The 15,633-nt window shown below is 45.7% G+C and overlaps 1 protein-coding gene across 1 annotated transcript; it reads left to right on the top strand.

The window, feature by feature from the left end:
* Positions 1–8,633: 8,633 nt before the first annotated feature.
* On the top strand, positions 8,634–15,192 carry NFE2L3 (NFE2 like bZIP transcription factor 3; the record flags this gene model as incomplete). Its single annotated transcript, XM_084260671.1, is given in 10 exon segments — positions 8,634–8,660; positions 10,578–10,679; positions 11,547–11,583; positions 11,586–11,626; positions 14,000–14,044; positions 14,048–14,325; positions 14,327–14,883; positions 14,886–15,103; positions 15,105–15,128; positions 15,130–15,192. Coding segments are annotated over 10 exon segments (1,392 nt in total).
* Positions 15,193–15,633: the final 441 nt, after the last annotated feature.

Below are 15,633 nucleotides of genomic sequence, written 5' to 3'. Positions count from 1 at the left end.
TCTGAGAAGTTACTCTACTGCAAATTGAGTAACTTCTCATGTTTTTACATCCTAATGTTTTTCATAGACTAAGACCAGCCTTTAATTAGGATTAGGGCAATCAGCTGTGTCTTTGCTCTGCCCAGTGAGCTGCCAGAGCTGAGAGAACAGATATAAACTGCCAAGTTTGCTGTTGTGCTGAACTTGATTAAGCAGTTTGGAGAGGTCTTTTGTTTAAGGGGTCCATGCTAAAAGAATTGTTTGTGTTATGATGTCATCTATGTAGTGGTCTTTGCACTGATTTATTAGTAAACATGCACAGAAATAATACTGGCTTTACAGATCAGGATCAGGGCGTGACTGCCTTTGTAGGTAGACAGAGCATCTGACATGCAGAACAGCAACTGCGTTGAGTGGGAGAGGGCACAAGAGCTCTCTGACACCACTGCCTTCTCTGTGGGCCACTGCCAGCTGAGCACACCCTTATTCATCCGTGTTTGAGGGCAGAATTTTAAAGTCCTGGATACTGGGAACCAGAGACCTGGATAGCATCCTTAAACCTACCACCATAAAATCTCATCTGAGTGGAGGTTATCTCCAATTTAAGGTGTCTGGGCCAGCCTGACAGAGATTTCAGTCCCTCACTAGTGGCCCTATGATGCTGTTGTTGCTCAAAACTCTGGTCAGATGCAAAACAGCCAAAAGCAACTGCAACAATACAGAGCTTCTGTGCCTTGTTAACCATTTAAAACCCACCGTCTCTTTAAAGGAAAAGACACAAGTGATTTAATGGACTTGTTATTTTAATGTACATGGCTGTAGTGGCCGACAGCGGCCACAAAGTGTCTCCTGTCTCCCTTGAGGAGAGTGATGCGCTGGGACAGTCAGGAGAGTATCCTGTGCCGTAACACCACGGCTGTGTTTTAAGTAGTACTGGGAATGCACTGGGCATCGTCACTGCTGAGTTAAAGGGAACGTCACACTAGCTTCCAGCCCTGAGGTGTCTCCAAACATCCCCCAAGGTCTTCTCCCAGATCACCAACGCCTTCAAAACACATTCTCTTGCAAGAAACTCTGTAGCCTGTATTCAATTGTCATATTTCCCAATCTTTAGAAGAGTTGATTTAAAAGCTTAAAAGTTATTTCCAAAGTTTTTGACTGTGCTGGGAAAAAAACCAAAACAAAACAAAAACCCAAGAAGCAGGCTTAAGATCAATGGAAAATGTGAAATATAAGGACTTCTTGGGGTGGATGTTTTTCCTGCTATTTATGGTATGAATCATAATGCAAAGTCTCCTGCATTTAGCTTAAGACATATATATATATATTTTCTTTTTCAACAGCAAAATAAACATTATTGCCTTCAGTTGTGCTTCAAGTTAAAAAGCCAGAGATCTCTGCAGGTGGGGGGGAAGCCAAACAACTGGCAGTGGAAGACCTTAGCAGATTCCAGTTCATCTGGATTTTGTAAAGAAAACTGTTGTTTTCTGGCAATTCAAGAACCAAGATGCAAGAAAACCCTAGTAACACACCTGTTGCATAGCATCACTGTGGGCATCATGAAAAACGGGAAATGTCACCCATGATAACCTAAAACAAATGGGAAACTGCACCAGTTACACACGGAGTTATCACTGGAGAAGTGATGCTTCCAGGGTCTGCCTGAAACAGCCTAGAAAATAAATGCCAAAACAAGGCTGAAACGCTCAAATAAGTCTCAGTGATGAGAAAGGATAAAAGGCCTTTTCTGAGGACAGAGAGAACAAAGCAGGTGGACAGGGTAACTCTGGGATGTGCCAGAGCAAGTTCGGGTAGCGCTGAGTGGATGTGCTGTGGGAAACGCAGTCCAGCGGGTTGGAAAGCAGAGGCACGGGAGGGGTATTTACTTAGACACCGGGTTGATTACAATTAAAACCTGTGCCTGTGGTTTTTATTTTATTTTTTGATTTGGAGATTCTAAAAACTTCAATTCTAAATTCTTGCGGGGGGCGGGGATGGGGGGGGGGGGGGAAACAACGACTGGTGACTACCAGAGGCAGTAAACCCCACCACCCCGCTGCCGCACTTTCTAGCTCGCCTCCTGTATTTCCAGCCCGCTCCAGCAGCCGAAGGCCGTTTCTCCCCCCGGGCACGCAGGAAGCCCCCAGGCCACAGGTAAGGGGCTTAGCTGGGCGGCGGCGAGGTGCGGGGGTGCCGGCATATCCCCATCCCGCCCCCACCCCGCCTCCCGCCGGAGGTAGGGCGGGAGAGGGGGGAGGGTGCGCGGAGCGGAGCCGGGATGGAGGGTCGGGTTTGTGCCTGGCTGCGGGACCCGGAGCGGCGGTCCGAGTCCCCCACGCACAGGCACCCCACGAGGAGCGTCGGCTGCGGGGACAGCCACGGGGCGCCGGCCCCCCCAGGCTCCGCTGGCGGCCGCACCTTGCCCTGCCGGGTGGCCGCCGCCGCCCCCGGCCCTGGGGAGAGCGGCGGCGCCCGGTGCTGCCCGCCCCGTCCGGTGGAGCCGCCGCCCGCCCCGCCGCCTGAGGAGGATGGGGCGCCGGCGGCCCCGCACGGAGGCGGCTGCCCCGTGGCGGAGGTAAGGGCGGCGGCGGCGGGACGGCCTCGGGGACGGGGGAAGCCCAGTCCGTCCCGGCTCGGCACCGGCAGGGCCAGCTCTGGGTCTGCCCCGCCGCCTCGGCCGAGCGAGGAGGGAATGCAGCGGGCGGGTGGGCCGGGGGTGTAGGTGGGAGAGGGAGCTGTGGGGACACGAAGGGGGACGCTTTTCTGAGCCAGACCCTCCCTTCAAAAATCGAGGCGGGGGAACCTCCACAGCCCTGCAGGTGGTCGCAGGGTTGTTCCGTGCGCTCCCCGCTTCCTCCCGCGCTGGGCTCCCGTTTCCCCAGGGCGGCGGGGAGCCAAAGCGAAGCAGGCGGCGCGTTGGTGCTGCGAAGTAACGCCGGCCTTTTGCCGGCCCCGTCGCTGGCAGAGCAACCGGTGGCGACCGCTCCAGGCGCCCGAGCGGAGCGAGCCCGTCAGGGCTGCCGTGGCCGGGTGACACGCGGGTCCCCAAGCGCGGCTTCTCGTCAGCTGCAGGGCGGGCAGGGCTGCACGGCGGGGACTGTCGCTTCTGCTCGGCATTTCCTCCGGTATCGCCTCCGTTTCCTTCGTGCGGGCACACGGGCAGCTGGAGGATGTCGTGGGGCGGCAGAAATGCAGCTTCGCCGCGGTGCCTCCCGATGAGGAGGAGCAGAACTGCGCCCCTCGGCTTGGGAGGGCAGGTGTGTGCCTCAGTCTGCTAACCAGCCTTGTCAGGAACGTTCCTTACGAGTGGTAACTGTGCCAGGGCTGCCCTCCGGCATCCCTGGATCCCCCGCTGTTACCAGCGTGGCATCTTGAGCAGCACACTCTGGCAACGAGTAAGCCGGCAGGTATGGCAGAGTTCTCCTTTTTGGGCGTGCAGAACGCACTCCTTCCTGCACCCCTGCCGGTGTGCACCCACTTGGACTCCTCATCCCGCAGAAGAGCGCTGTGCGCAGCTGCGATTCGAAGGCTGGCCAGGCCGTCCAGCTGCCGGGACTGCTCTTCTGAGTTAAGTCGCTAGTGGGCATAGAGTTTCATTTCCCACCCGTCCCCGTCCCCCCCGCCCCGAGCAGTTTATGATCTGAGATTTCTGTGATGCACTGCAACAGCCGCAAAGGATGCGGTGATGCCCAGGTGGTGGTTTCGTGACTCACACGCTCGGTGCATTCGGAGATAACATGTTGAGCTACCAACACTTTTCAAGCTGGTTTTGAATCGTTATGAATAGCTGGTTCTTACTACTGATCAACAGACCAGCATCACCTAACAGTTATTAAATGTGTCTCATGTGGTAGGGTTTGTTTTTTTTCTGCCTCTTCCTCTTTTTAACCTTTTATTCGTTTGTTTTTTCTATTCCCCTGTGCGTTAGCTTGTTTATCTTTGTAAAGCGGTTGCAAAACTAGTTCCAACCCCCCAACTGTAAGGGATCGTTCCTTTCTGTGGAGAGAGGATGACTCATTTCTTCACTAAAGTAGGGCTGTGCCTCTCTCTCAAGTGCATTTGGTTTAAGTGAAAGAATGATTGGAGCAAGATAAGGTAGTGTTCAGTTCTGGACCTAAATGAAATGGACTTTGAAGCACAATCCCCCACGTCTCTTCCACCAGACTTTTTCTGAAGTGCATGACAGGACCCAAACGTGAAATATAGAGCAAAAAGCTGATCTTTGTTTTGCAGGTGACCTCTGTAGGTTTGAATAAGTCTACTCATGATGTCAAAACGCTACTGTAACAGTATAATGGATGTCAGAGTGGTTTAGCTGATTTATAACCTTGATTCTTCCTTTCATAAAAATAGACCTGAGCTATTTTTAGCCTTCCTCTTATCCACATCAGATCAGGAGAAGGAGTCTGTGTAAACAGATGGAAGCGATTGTTCTGTTCTGCTCAGCATTGTGCGATTGTGCAGTGGTGTGAAAAGTTAGCAGCTGGACTCATCCACGCCTGGATTGATTTTATTCATTGGTCCCTGGTGCCTGGTGAGAACGTTGCTGGAAACACTATGTTGATCCTCATTCGTAGGGAACTGGCATTTAAAACCACTCTGTAAGAGAACTGCAGATGAAAGAGAAAATGAGTTCCACGGTGGAGGCATGCTGTTGGACCCTGGTGAACTGTATGGGGTTGCCTGGCCTATATTTCTGCTCTGTGCTAAGATGAGATGTCATGCTGTGTAAGGACAGCCCGAGCACTTCCTCTTTGGCCATGAGTAAAGTGAACAGGTGGGTTCCTACATTTGGTTTGCCGTCTGACAGAGCCAGATCAGTCCTAATTTTATGTTCACTACATTCCCAGAAAACTATTTCATTCAGTCCGTTTCTGGAAAAGTTTGCTGATGAAGTGTAAGCCCCACAATATCTTGTTGCTCTTCTTAAACATGCCCTTGAATGGAGAAAGTAATCATACGATCTGAAAGTCTCACTCCATGTTTTGTTAGATGGATGTGCCTAAGCCCCCAGGCAGAGGCTACATTTGGAAAAGATTTTATTCTGAACCCTATCCATAAATCACTGTCCTGCATTACCTGTGGCAGGTCACAGTGGATGGTTGGTAGAAGGTATGCTCCAATGGCTTAGGACATCAGTTTAATGCCTCTGCACTGATCTGATGTGGGTCAGCTACAGGATCAAAGCTTGTAGGTTTGGTTCTCGTGGATGTTTCAGATGAAGTATATTAGGGTTCCTGCCCAGAAACCGTGAGGTACATCTTTAAAGGAAAAGAAAAAAAAAAGGAAAAAAACCCTTTTTATTGCCAGGAAAATACACATCAATCAGTTCATGCAAGGAGATTGAATCATTTCTGTAGTAATGAAAGCTGACGCAGGTCCTACCATTTGCAAAATACACCAGACCACAATTTTTGGGCTCCAGTAGCCCTGTTTGCTAAGGAAATAGATAAAAAGCATGAGAGTGAACCTTGTCTTTTCTTTAGGGTGATGATTTGTCCTGGTACTTTTTTTTCCAGGTACAGCAGTGTTTGTGCACCACAGTCTTCCTCTTCACTGTATGGCTGAAAAAACCAGACTGCAATCTGTTTAAATGTTTTATTTGTAATGTGAGCAGCCTTTACTCCTTAAATACTGACAGTATATTCAGCACCTGTTTGAATGCCAACATCCACTATTGAAAACATGGGGTCCTAACTTTTGGTTTTGGTGCTACTCAGACCTGCTCACACAGGTTGGCCACACTGAGTGGGACATATGTGAGTAGGATCACATATGTGAGTAGACTTAGATGGGTCAGGTTAGGCATGCCTGGTTTATTTTTGTTGGATTGCTCCTGCAATGCATGGTATGGAAAAGCTAAGTTGAGACTCTGTGTGGCTGTGTAAATTTTGAAGTTTTAAGCATAGGAAAAGCAAGAAAAAAAATACAGAAAAGAAGACCTGTGTCTGGCACTGGCTATAAGTCTGATGTTGGTGGGGAGAAGAGAGAAGCAAGAAGCCACCCCACAGGCACTACTAACCTGGGACACATCCTGTGCCCCACTGAAGGCTGCATTTTCCTTAAGCTTCTCCCTGTGAGCTTGTCCCAACCACACTCCTAAAAGCTGTTGTGTTGAACCAAGCTCCATATGCAAAATGAACAGGACCTGCTTTCCAGAGCACCATAAAAACCCTGTGTGGGTAAGTGTGAGGCCTCAGTGCTGTGAGATGTGGCATCAGCCATGTATGGTGATATTAGTCACAAATACATAGAAAGTCTCGTGTGGCTTGTAGTGAGGCAGTGAAGAACTTGTAAGAGTAAAGAGCTGCCCTACTTGATTCAGTGGTTTTCTTTTAGTTTCTCCCTGAACATTCAGATGGATCTTGAATATCTCCAGAAATGGAGACTTCACAGCCTCTCTGGGCAGCCTGTGCCAGTGCTCCGCCACCCTCACAGTGAAGAGGTTCCTCCCCATGCTTAGGTGGAACTTCCTATATTCAGTTTTGTGCATTTATACGTTGGGGGTTGTTTAGATAAGCAGGAAGGGACTACGTAGCTCATTGGGTTTTTATCTGTAGCCTGAATCTGACAGTAAAAACGTTCTCACTTTCCAAATTGTGTGAACCCCTGAGCACTGATGCTGCTTGTGCCAGCAGAAGAGGCAGTACCTGAGCAAGGGCAAGAGTTTCTGTGCTGAGTCATCATGCCATATGTGGGACACACACCAGTTCAGGGTGGGATGGAGGTGGAAAGCTCTGCTCCCACCCAAAACAAGAAGGTTTCTTATATCTGGATGTATTATATTCTCCACAAGAGATTTTTAAGCCCTCTCCAAGAGCTGAATTCCTGTGCTCCACTGGAGAACTCCTGCCCTGATGAGTAATGAACAGCACAACTCTGCTGCTGCTTACAAATTACAAAAGTTAAGGAAGAAGATACATGGTGGATAATTTGTATTCTTTGTGCTGCTGTCTCTGTGCTCATGTTTGGGAAGGCTGGTTTGGGAGGGGCTATGTGAAGCCCCATACAAGCACAGTTCTTCGAATGCTGTTAGAGACAGGCGGCTTCCACAGTACTAAAGCACCAGATGGGGTGAACCCACCCCAGACATTTGGCACCGTTGGAAGTGTTTACATTGAGTGAAAATAGTTTGGGTTATGGATTATTACTTTTTTTTTCTTGGTGTCAAAAGTTTGATAAAGCAGAGGTAAACAGAATCCAGGCAGGCTTTTTTTTCCTGAAGCCTTTTCTCCAGTCCCTTTGAGGGCAATCTCACTGAAGCTGTGTGCTGAACTTCCAGAATATTTTTCTAGTTTCTTTCTTTTTTCTTTTTTTCTTTTGAACTCACCAGGCACTAGGTCATAGCAGGATTACTGTGGAGGAGGAGCATCTGTAAATACATAAATGGAGCAGGTCCCTGCTTGTGGATGGCTCTTATCCACTAGCCAGAATTTACCTGGGGTTAGTAAGAGGGTGTGTGAAGGGCTGCATGGTGTTTTAGAGAGAGGTGAGCTAAGAAAAAAGCCACCAACGTTTGAGGTACTTATTGTCTTGAAAGACTGTGGATTTTGTTGTTGTTGTTGTGGTGTGCACAAGGGTTTTGAAATAGGTGAGTCAAATAAATGGCCAAGAAGGGCACAGAGTGAGTTGGTGGTGTCGGGCTGACTGACCTACACCAGCATTTCCCTGCTACCTGGAGAGTGGGGAAGGTATTCCCAGTGTAGGCTGTGTAAGAGAAGTACACAGCAGAGGAGACGAGGGGAATATCAGGCATGAGGAAGAAAGGATTAGAGTGTGGTAAATGTGTAAATAAAAGAGGAATTGCATAGAGGGAAGGTGAAGATAGTAAAGCCCCAGCAGAGCTAAAATACCAGACTGTGATTTACACAGCACTCCCTGCTGAGGTTCTGTGAGTTGGCAGGTGTGTGGTACTGAGGTGAGGCTGGTGGCTTGGGAAGGTTGGGAGATGGGTACCTGAGGAAGTACCTTTGCTAGGGAAGGCTTAAAAGGAAGACACTAGAATTGGAGAATGGCTAGGGCTGGAAGGGACCTTAAAGATCATCAACTTCTAACTCCCCTGCCATGGAGCAGCAGGTCTGCTCAAGGCCCCATCCAACCTGGCCTTGAACACCTCCAGGGAGGGGGCAGCCACCACCTCCCTGGGCAATATGTGATGTAAGGACTCATTGCATGCACACCTAACTGATCTTGTTGCAGATGCCAGTATTTTCAATGATTTTGCTTCTGATAATTGTGAGATAATTTGCCCCCCCAGGGCATGCTTGAAACTTCAGGGAGGCACCAAGCCTGTGGCAGAATTAAATTGCCTTTGGCTGAAATTACAGAGCAATAAAGCTTGTGCTTGATGGCGGTGCTTCTCTTAATGAGATCATCCTACTGAGTTCAAGGCCAAATACACACTAATGGTGTGTGAAGCCATGATGATCTTCCTAAATTTCTATGACCTTTGGGAACATTCGGTTTCTCTTCAGCAAGAAGTCATCTCATCAGGCATGCCAGAAATTCAGTTGTCCTCATGATGGGGCTGGGAAGAGCCACATCCATTGAACCACCTCTGTCACGGACTTCACCAGACAGGCGTTGCCTGCAGGCAGATGTCCAGCATGACCCAGTTGAACTCGGAGGGTTTTGGATGATCTGTGGGGCTCACAATGTTCATTTCCCTGGCAGCAGAACAGGTTTGTACCCATGGTAATTTTCATAGGAGCCATTAGGTTGTCACCCATATGTTTTGTGTTCAAAACCTCTGCGTACAGGTGTTCTTTGAGGCATCACAATTATAGATATTACATTTCTGTTTCCTGAGTAATGAATTTGCTGTGTTTCTTAGGAGCTGAATACCCTGCGTTAGCAGCAGCAGCTCCCCAGGCTCGAGAGGAGACGGGGTTCTCTGGCTTAGGATCTTTAATTAGGAGCTGCTTAGGATCTTTAATAGCAAGTATCCTTCTTACCTGCTTTTGATGATTGCAAATTTTATTAATTAGGGGGATAACAGATCATATTCACTGGACAAGTTTGATGTTTGCAAAATTAAAGACTAGCCCTGGTTTTGCAAACATGTAATTATGGGACTAACTTCATACCTGTGAGTAGCTTGTTACCATGTACTCAGTGTCCTGTACACTAAATTCCATCTCCTGGACTTCTATTACATAGAGGAAACTGGTATTTTTGTGTGTTTAGAAAAGTAAACTTGTTTTCTCATACTTGGCAGTAATAACTCATCTGGTCATTTCCAGCTGGAGCTGACAAAGAAGATAGACTATATCGGAATAGAATTTTTAATAGCTAGAAATTGTGTTGGGCATCACTGAAGAAAAGTACTTCTTACATCAGAGTGACAGATGAGTGCCCTGTTGTTAGAAATAACTGTTTATAAAATTAAAGTTCCCTTCCAATCCTTGAAAATACAGAAAAATTGAAAGCCAACAAGTAAAGCCAGTTAAAAATAAATTTTATTTTCATAATGGAAAAGTTAATAGATTAATAAAAAATAATTTAATATTATATTATTTTTAAAAATCTTTATTTTGATTCCAGAGTTCCATTTTTAAACCTTCATACATTTAATGTTAATGTGATTTTTTTATTTGTGTGAAGCAATAATTTAAAAAAATCTTTTACACATTTTGATGGCTGTTGGAACTGCAGTCTTTATATAGCTTATGCTTTCATATAAAACCTGTAAAGTTAATCTGTTGTGATTTTTAGAACAGAACACTAGCTTGTTACGCTTGCTGCTGTTGAGAGCTTGTCTTTTCTGCTCCTGCTGTAGCATTTTACTGGGGATATATGGAACTGATGCAGAGTGGCCACCTGGATTTCTGGCTGCCATTCCACTGAGTTTCACATTTTAATAAATCAGACTTGCCCTATAGAAGTTGAAATATCAAAGTCTTTTGAAATATAACTATGCAAAATCCTTAGCAGTGATTCCTCCTTACCCAAGCAATACACCAGCCCTACATTAATTATTTATTATTTTTAAATCTGCTGATATGACTGTAGATAAAAGATAACACGAAAAATGCTTCTGGGACCAATTTCATTGCTGGAGATTAAAAAAATACCCATCATTTTGATAAATGGGAACTGAGTAACGACTGCGTGGAAGTGGTGGGGAAGCAGAGCTGCTACCACAGTACATGTCAATGTGCTTGTTTTTCTGAAACAAAAAACGGGGGGTTTTGTTCCCCAGCCAGGTGCAACTGCCTGTTTTAAACCTCCCTGCACGGAGTGAGTATGTATCTGACGTGGACAACGACGTGACACCCAGAAGACACCAAAATCCCAAGTTTTCAAAAGAAAAAATAAAAAAAATCACAACATCTTGTGTCTGTTGTCAAAGAATTTGTTCCTGCTATTTATGACTGCCCATTTCTACTGCAGGTGGGTTCAGTGCCTGGACACCAAACAAGGAGGTGATGTCTATAACTCCTAAACTGATGTTGGTCTCATTCTGCCCCCAAATTCTACAGGGTCAGTTCAGCCCCATGAATGAGCTGTTCAGTAAATATTGCTGTAGGGGGAAGAAAAAAAAAAAAAGGCATTTTAAAGTGTGTTGGTTAATAGAACTGTTTTATTTGTGGCTTCAGGATGTTGACCTGAAGGCATGTCAGGAAGCTTTGGATGGCTGCTGTATACACCACAGAGGTGATCAGCTGGAGCTGCAAGAAGAGGAGGAAAACAGAAATCAAGTAAATGATGGCAAAAATGGAAGAAAGGAACACTGTCACTAGGAAGCAAGGGAGAATATAGGTCTTAACATTGGGATAAAGAATAGTGAAAGACTCGGGGTGAATGGTTTTGAAATGAATATTTTATTTTGTCTTTTCATTTGGAGAGTCCTTGGCAAGGAGCAGTGGCTTCAGACAACACTTCATGAATTATGCCCTTGTACACTTTCCCCAAAATTGCCCTCCCCCACCATAGTTTATGTAGCCAAAACGTTCTAAACTGTACAGCAATCTCTTGCAGGTAACCATTTTTCAGCCTGGTTTCACCTTCCCCCTCATGAAGATGGTGTGTTTGTGGGCAGGGATTTCTTTTTCCAGCTTACAAATGCTTGAGACGTGGATAGTAAGCTACAGTGCTCTCACCATTCGTGTAAACCTTGCTGCTTGGGTGTGCAGTTACATTTGGGAAACTGCATTGGTTAGACCTTAACACCTGTAACTAGAGGGAAGAGAAATAGTGATGTTAGACTGAAACGTGTGTGCTTTGGGTTTTGTTCTGAGAGCTGCATTTCATCTTCTTGAGACCTTATGAGTGCTGAGAACATTGGATCTGCAACCCCTCTGTTCCCCACTTGCCCTTGCAGTTAGGCTTTGAAGAAGTTCTTGATTTTTCTCCTCAGGGAGGAGGAAAGTGGAGTTCTGGTGTTGTAGGGCAGAGCAGGGATGCTCCTGCCTGGGAGCTGCCCTGCTCATTCTAGCAACGTGAAATCTCCCATCAGGATGAAGGTTTGTTGGCAGTGTTTCACAGAGCTGTGTCGTGTAGTTCTTCACAGGCTTCGATGCAAAATACCTGTGCTTTACAAAGTGTTTTTGTTTCTTCCATCACAGAGCAACACCAACCATGCAGGTTCCCTTCTCTCCTTAGCTGTTTACAGCTTTTGTCGTCGCAGGTGGGAAACACGCTAGAGGTAAATCAGAAAACACACGTATAGCCAATAGGTTGGAATACAGGGATTCATGGATAATGAGTTATTCTTTTATCTAATTAAAACAAACAAACACAAGAGACCAAAAAGAAAACAGCAAATCAATGTAGTAGAATTTACCTGAAGATGTGCAAGATGTTAGCGTCCACCTTCCATGGCAGCTGCCATTGGCTCTACTAGAAGAATATTCCCGGGTAACTTCTCTGGGATATGAAAGCTCTGAAGTCCTGTCTTTCCTCTGACCTGGTGTTCAAAGTTGGGTGGAGCCACTTAGCCATTTAATTAGTTCAACTAACAATCCTCTTTCTCAAACCTAATGCCGTTTGGGCTTTACATACCAGTTCTTGGTGTGTTTCTCTAGAGCAACACTGAGTTACTAAGCACTAGCAGCTACTAAGCATTTGCAGCCAAAGTTTAGAGTTGCCATAAATATCCGGTCAAGTGCTCGTACCCTCGGGAAAAGACCCACCTTGGCTGCAAAGTGGGTTGGTCTGCATTAGCAGCAAAACCTGGCAGTTTTTTCTTTCCCCTTTTTTAATCTGCTGGGCTCTGGTACTATTGGTTACTTTCTGTGTGCCCATCTTCCCAAATGAAACCAGTTTTATCTTCATTGGAGTCTCCCTCCTCTCCCGTGGCTCACGGCTGTAATCATTACCCAGGAAGGTGCTTCCTACATTCCTTTTACTGCAGTTCTCCAAGGGCATCTTGCCTTGGTTGGGAGCCTTCCAAGCTTCCCATGGTTGGGAGCCTTACAAGCTTGTTAGTATTCTCTATAAAATCACACATTTAGGTCTGGAACACCTAGTTTTGGGAATCTCTAGGTTGGACAGTGCCTCCCAGCCCATAAATTAGCCTCCTCTTCTGTTCAGCTGTGGTAACGGACTCTGAACTAACAAGGTTCAGAAGTTCATCAGCTTTCTGTTCTTTTCATAATTTGATAGGAACTTGGTTGTGGCTTTTATGCAGCTATACCAACACAGAGTTGTGTATTTTATTTAATAAGAGTACTAATGTACTGCCATCTTGTGACAATCCATCTGTTGAAAATGGATTGCCTGGTTTTTCCAGGTTCCAAGTCTTTATGGTATGGGAGATTTATTTTTTAATAGTTAACTTGCTAAGAGGTTTTCTTTCCAATGGCTTAATTGAAAATATCAGCTGTATCTCTCAGACTACAAATGGTCTGGTACAAGGTAACTCCCTAGGATAAATAAGGCAAGACTTTCTTCTTGTACTTGAGCTCCTGGGAAGCTAAGTAGAGAATTTAAGACATTCAGGTACCTCAGTCTTTCCCTGCAGAAAGTGCTTTTTTACACTGCTTGTGAGATGAACTGCAGCCAACAAAGTCCTTTCCTACATCACAAGGGATGCTCAGCTTCATGTATTCGCATTCTCAGGTTTTTTCTGTGTTCATGTATTTTATGATTACTTGTCAGCAAGGGCCCTGGCATAATCTTGCGTGGTGGCTTTGTATTTCTAGGACCCAACAACTCTAACCCAGGCCCACAGAAGGTGGGTCTTAACGCTACTGAGGCAGTTGTTCATCATCTGGATTTTGGGGCTGAGAGACCATACAGCAGCTTCATTTTTGAAAAAAAAAAAAAAAAAAAAAAAAAAAAAGTCTGAGCAGTAATTTAAAGTTAAAATACATCCACAGAAGGTGGGATTTGGGGGAGGATGTTTCATCCAACCTGATTAGCAAAGGAGTCGAGTTGAAATCTGAACACAACAGACCTCAGTTAAGCAGGAGCTAACCCAAACACAGCAGCTCTCAGCCTCAAAAGCTTTATAAATGGTGAAAGAAGAGCAGTAAGAATGTGCCAGCACAGCTTTAATGTTCCTGTTGCCCTCCCCTCTTTTCTTACACCACTGCTCTCACTGGATCCAGTCCTGCTAGTGAGCTGTTTGTCAGGGTTAATTTTCTATTAGATTAGCACCTCGAACCAGCTCACCCTGCAATCAGATGATCACCAAAACCAGCCAAGGAAGGGGCAGGACTACCCCTCCTAGAAGAACCTTTCCTTAGACCAGATCAGATGGACACATAGTTCAGTGTATATTTAGCAACAGTCCCATTTCCATCTCTGAACACTCTGTCACAAGTGCTCCTCCCCTCATCCCTCAGTCACTTCTGCACCCTTCCTGCTTCCTCTTGCCATATGCCAGCGCAGGTTATGCTGTGTATAAGTGGGAAACAGGAGTTGGGAGAGCTAGAAGAGTTTAAGATAAAATTAATAGACTTAAACAGTGGAATAATAAAACAGAGTTGGATCAAGACTGCATAGATGACGAATGTAGAGGCATTTTATAAAAGATCCCATTTCCCCCTGTCACCCCTCCCCCATCATCTTTTAGGCGAGTTTACTGGAAGATACACAAATTGCTACTTCTAGTAGAGGGTGAGATCCGTCATCCTCACACCACAGTGTAAGTCTGACCCAGACACTCTGCTACTATTTTGGTATTCCTGCTGCCATGCTCCTAAGAACAGACTACCCTGCTCAATCAAATTCAGGAACAAGACATGTACAAAGGCAAAAATCTTTTCCTCAGTCAAGCTCTCATGTCAGAAATCCAGAATCATTACTTCATGAGTCAGATTTGACAGGGCTGTTTTCAGCTGCTGACCTTAGAAACCCAATGGCCCACGATGATAATTTTGGTGAAATTAAACTCGTCTTTGGAGGAAGGCCTTGATCCTATAGAAGTTTCTCAGCTCTTTGAAGAACCTGGCTCAGACTGGGTCTGTCTGAATTCAAGTTGCAGCACCACCTCTTGCTCAGTCTGCAGTGAAGGTTCTGTTGGGTACAGCAGTGATGTTAAATCTGTTTGTTCACATGGTTTAGGAGCTGTTGGTGGCCACAGCCAAGGAGACAGTAAATATGGCCATGTGGAATATCTCTGTGATTCAGAGCGTTCTAGAGGAGACAGACTTCAGCTGTTTCTTCATAACCACACCTATAATCAGCTGCCACGTCAAGCAGCATCCACTTTGGAGTATCAGCAGCAGATGTGGATGGAGAAACCTCATGAAGTAGAGGATAGGTGCCATAATTCTACCGATACAAACCTTGGCAGTGATGAACACTGTGCAAAAGCTCTGAGAACACCATTTTCAGTAGATGAAGTCGTGAGCATGCCTGTCAACTTGTTCAACACCATGCTAGCAAAGAACCACCTGACAGACACACAGGTATCACTTCCACATGTCATCAGACGAGGAAAAAACAAGTTGCTGCCTGAAATTGTCGTAAACTGAATGCAACTCTTAACTTGGAAGAAGATGTATATAGTATTCAAACACAGAAGGACCACCTTAAAAAAGAGCACTCTCAGCACAGTAGATCCATCAGCCGGACGAAGCAAAAGTTAAACCACTTGTACCGTGACATTTTCAGTAGACTGAGGGACGACCAGGGCAGACCTGTTAAGTCATGCCAACGTGTCATTCATTGCAGTTAACGATGACAGGGTATTTGTAATTCCCAAAACACTTGGTCAAATCAGAACAGAAACAAGATAATGAAAAAGAGCAGAAACAGAAATAAGGTGGCTGAAGATCACTCAGGTTTGTTTTTTCCCGAGAGGATATGTGTGTGTGAAGACCAGAGGTCAGTGGTTATAGTAGTACAAACAGAAAACGTTGCATTTGAGGAGGACGACTACATGTTCAAGGGTCTGTGTGACCCCTTAGAATGTCATACTAGCTGAGGCTTTGCATGAGGAAATCTGTTTAGTTTCAATTAAAGGAGCTAAGCCATTGCTGTGAGTGTGGTTGTTTAGGCCAGTGTAAAACTAGTAATTTACATTCTGATGGTAGGGAAGCAGGAACATCACTGGGTAAAAAAAACCCAAGCTTTACCTTGAAGTTACATGTAGAAGAAAAACGTAGTTTAGTCTGGAGTACTTGATCTTTCATACACAACGTGACCGTATTTTATTATTCCTTTTTAGCACCGAAAAAAACCCTGTAACTCAAGTTCATCCTC

This window comes from Gallinula chloropus (assembly GCF_964237585.1).
Source record: "Gallinula chloropus genome assembly, chromosome: 2".
Taxonomy (NCBI): domain Eukaryota; kingdom Metazoa; phylum Chordata; class Aves; order Gruiformes; family Rallidae; genus Gallinula; species Gallinula chloropus.
This window is presented reverse-complemented; position numbering and strand designations above follow the sequence as displayed.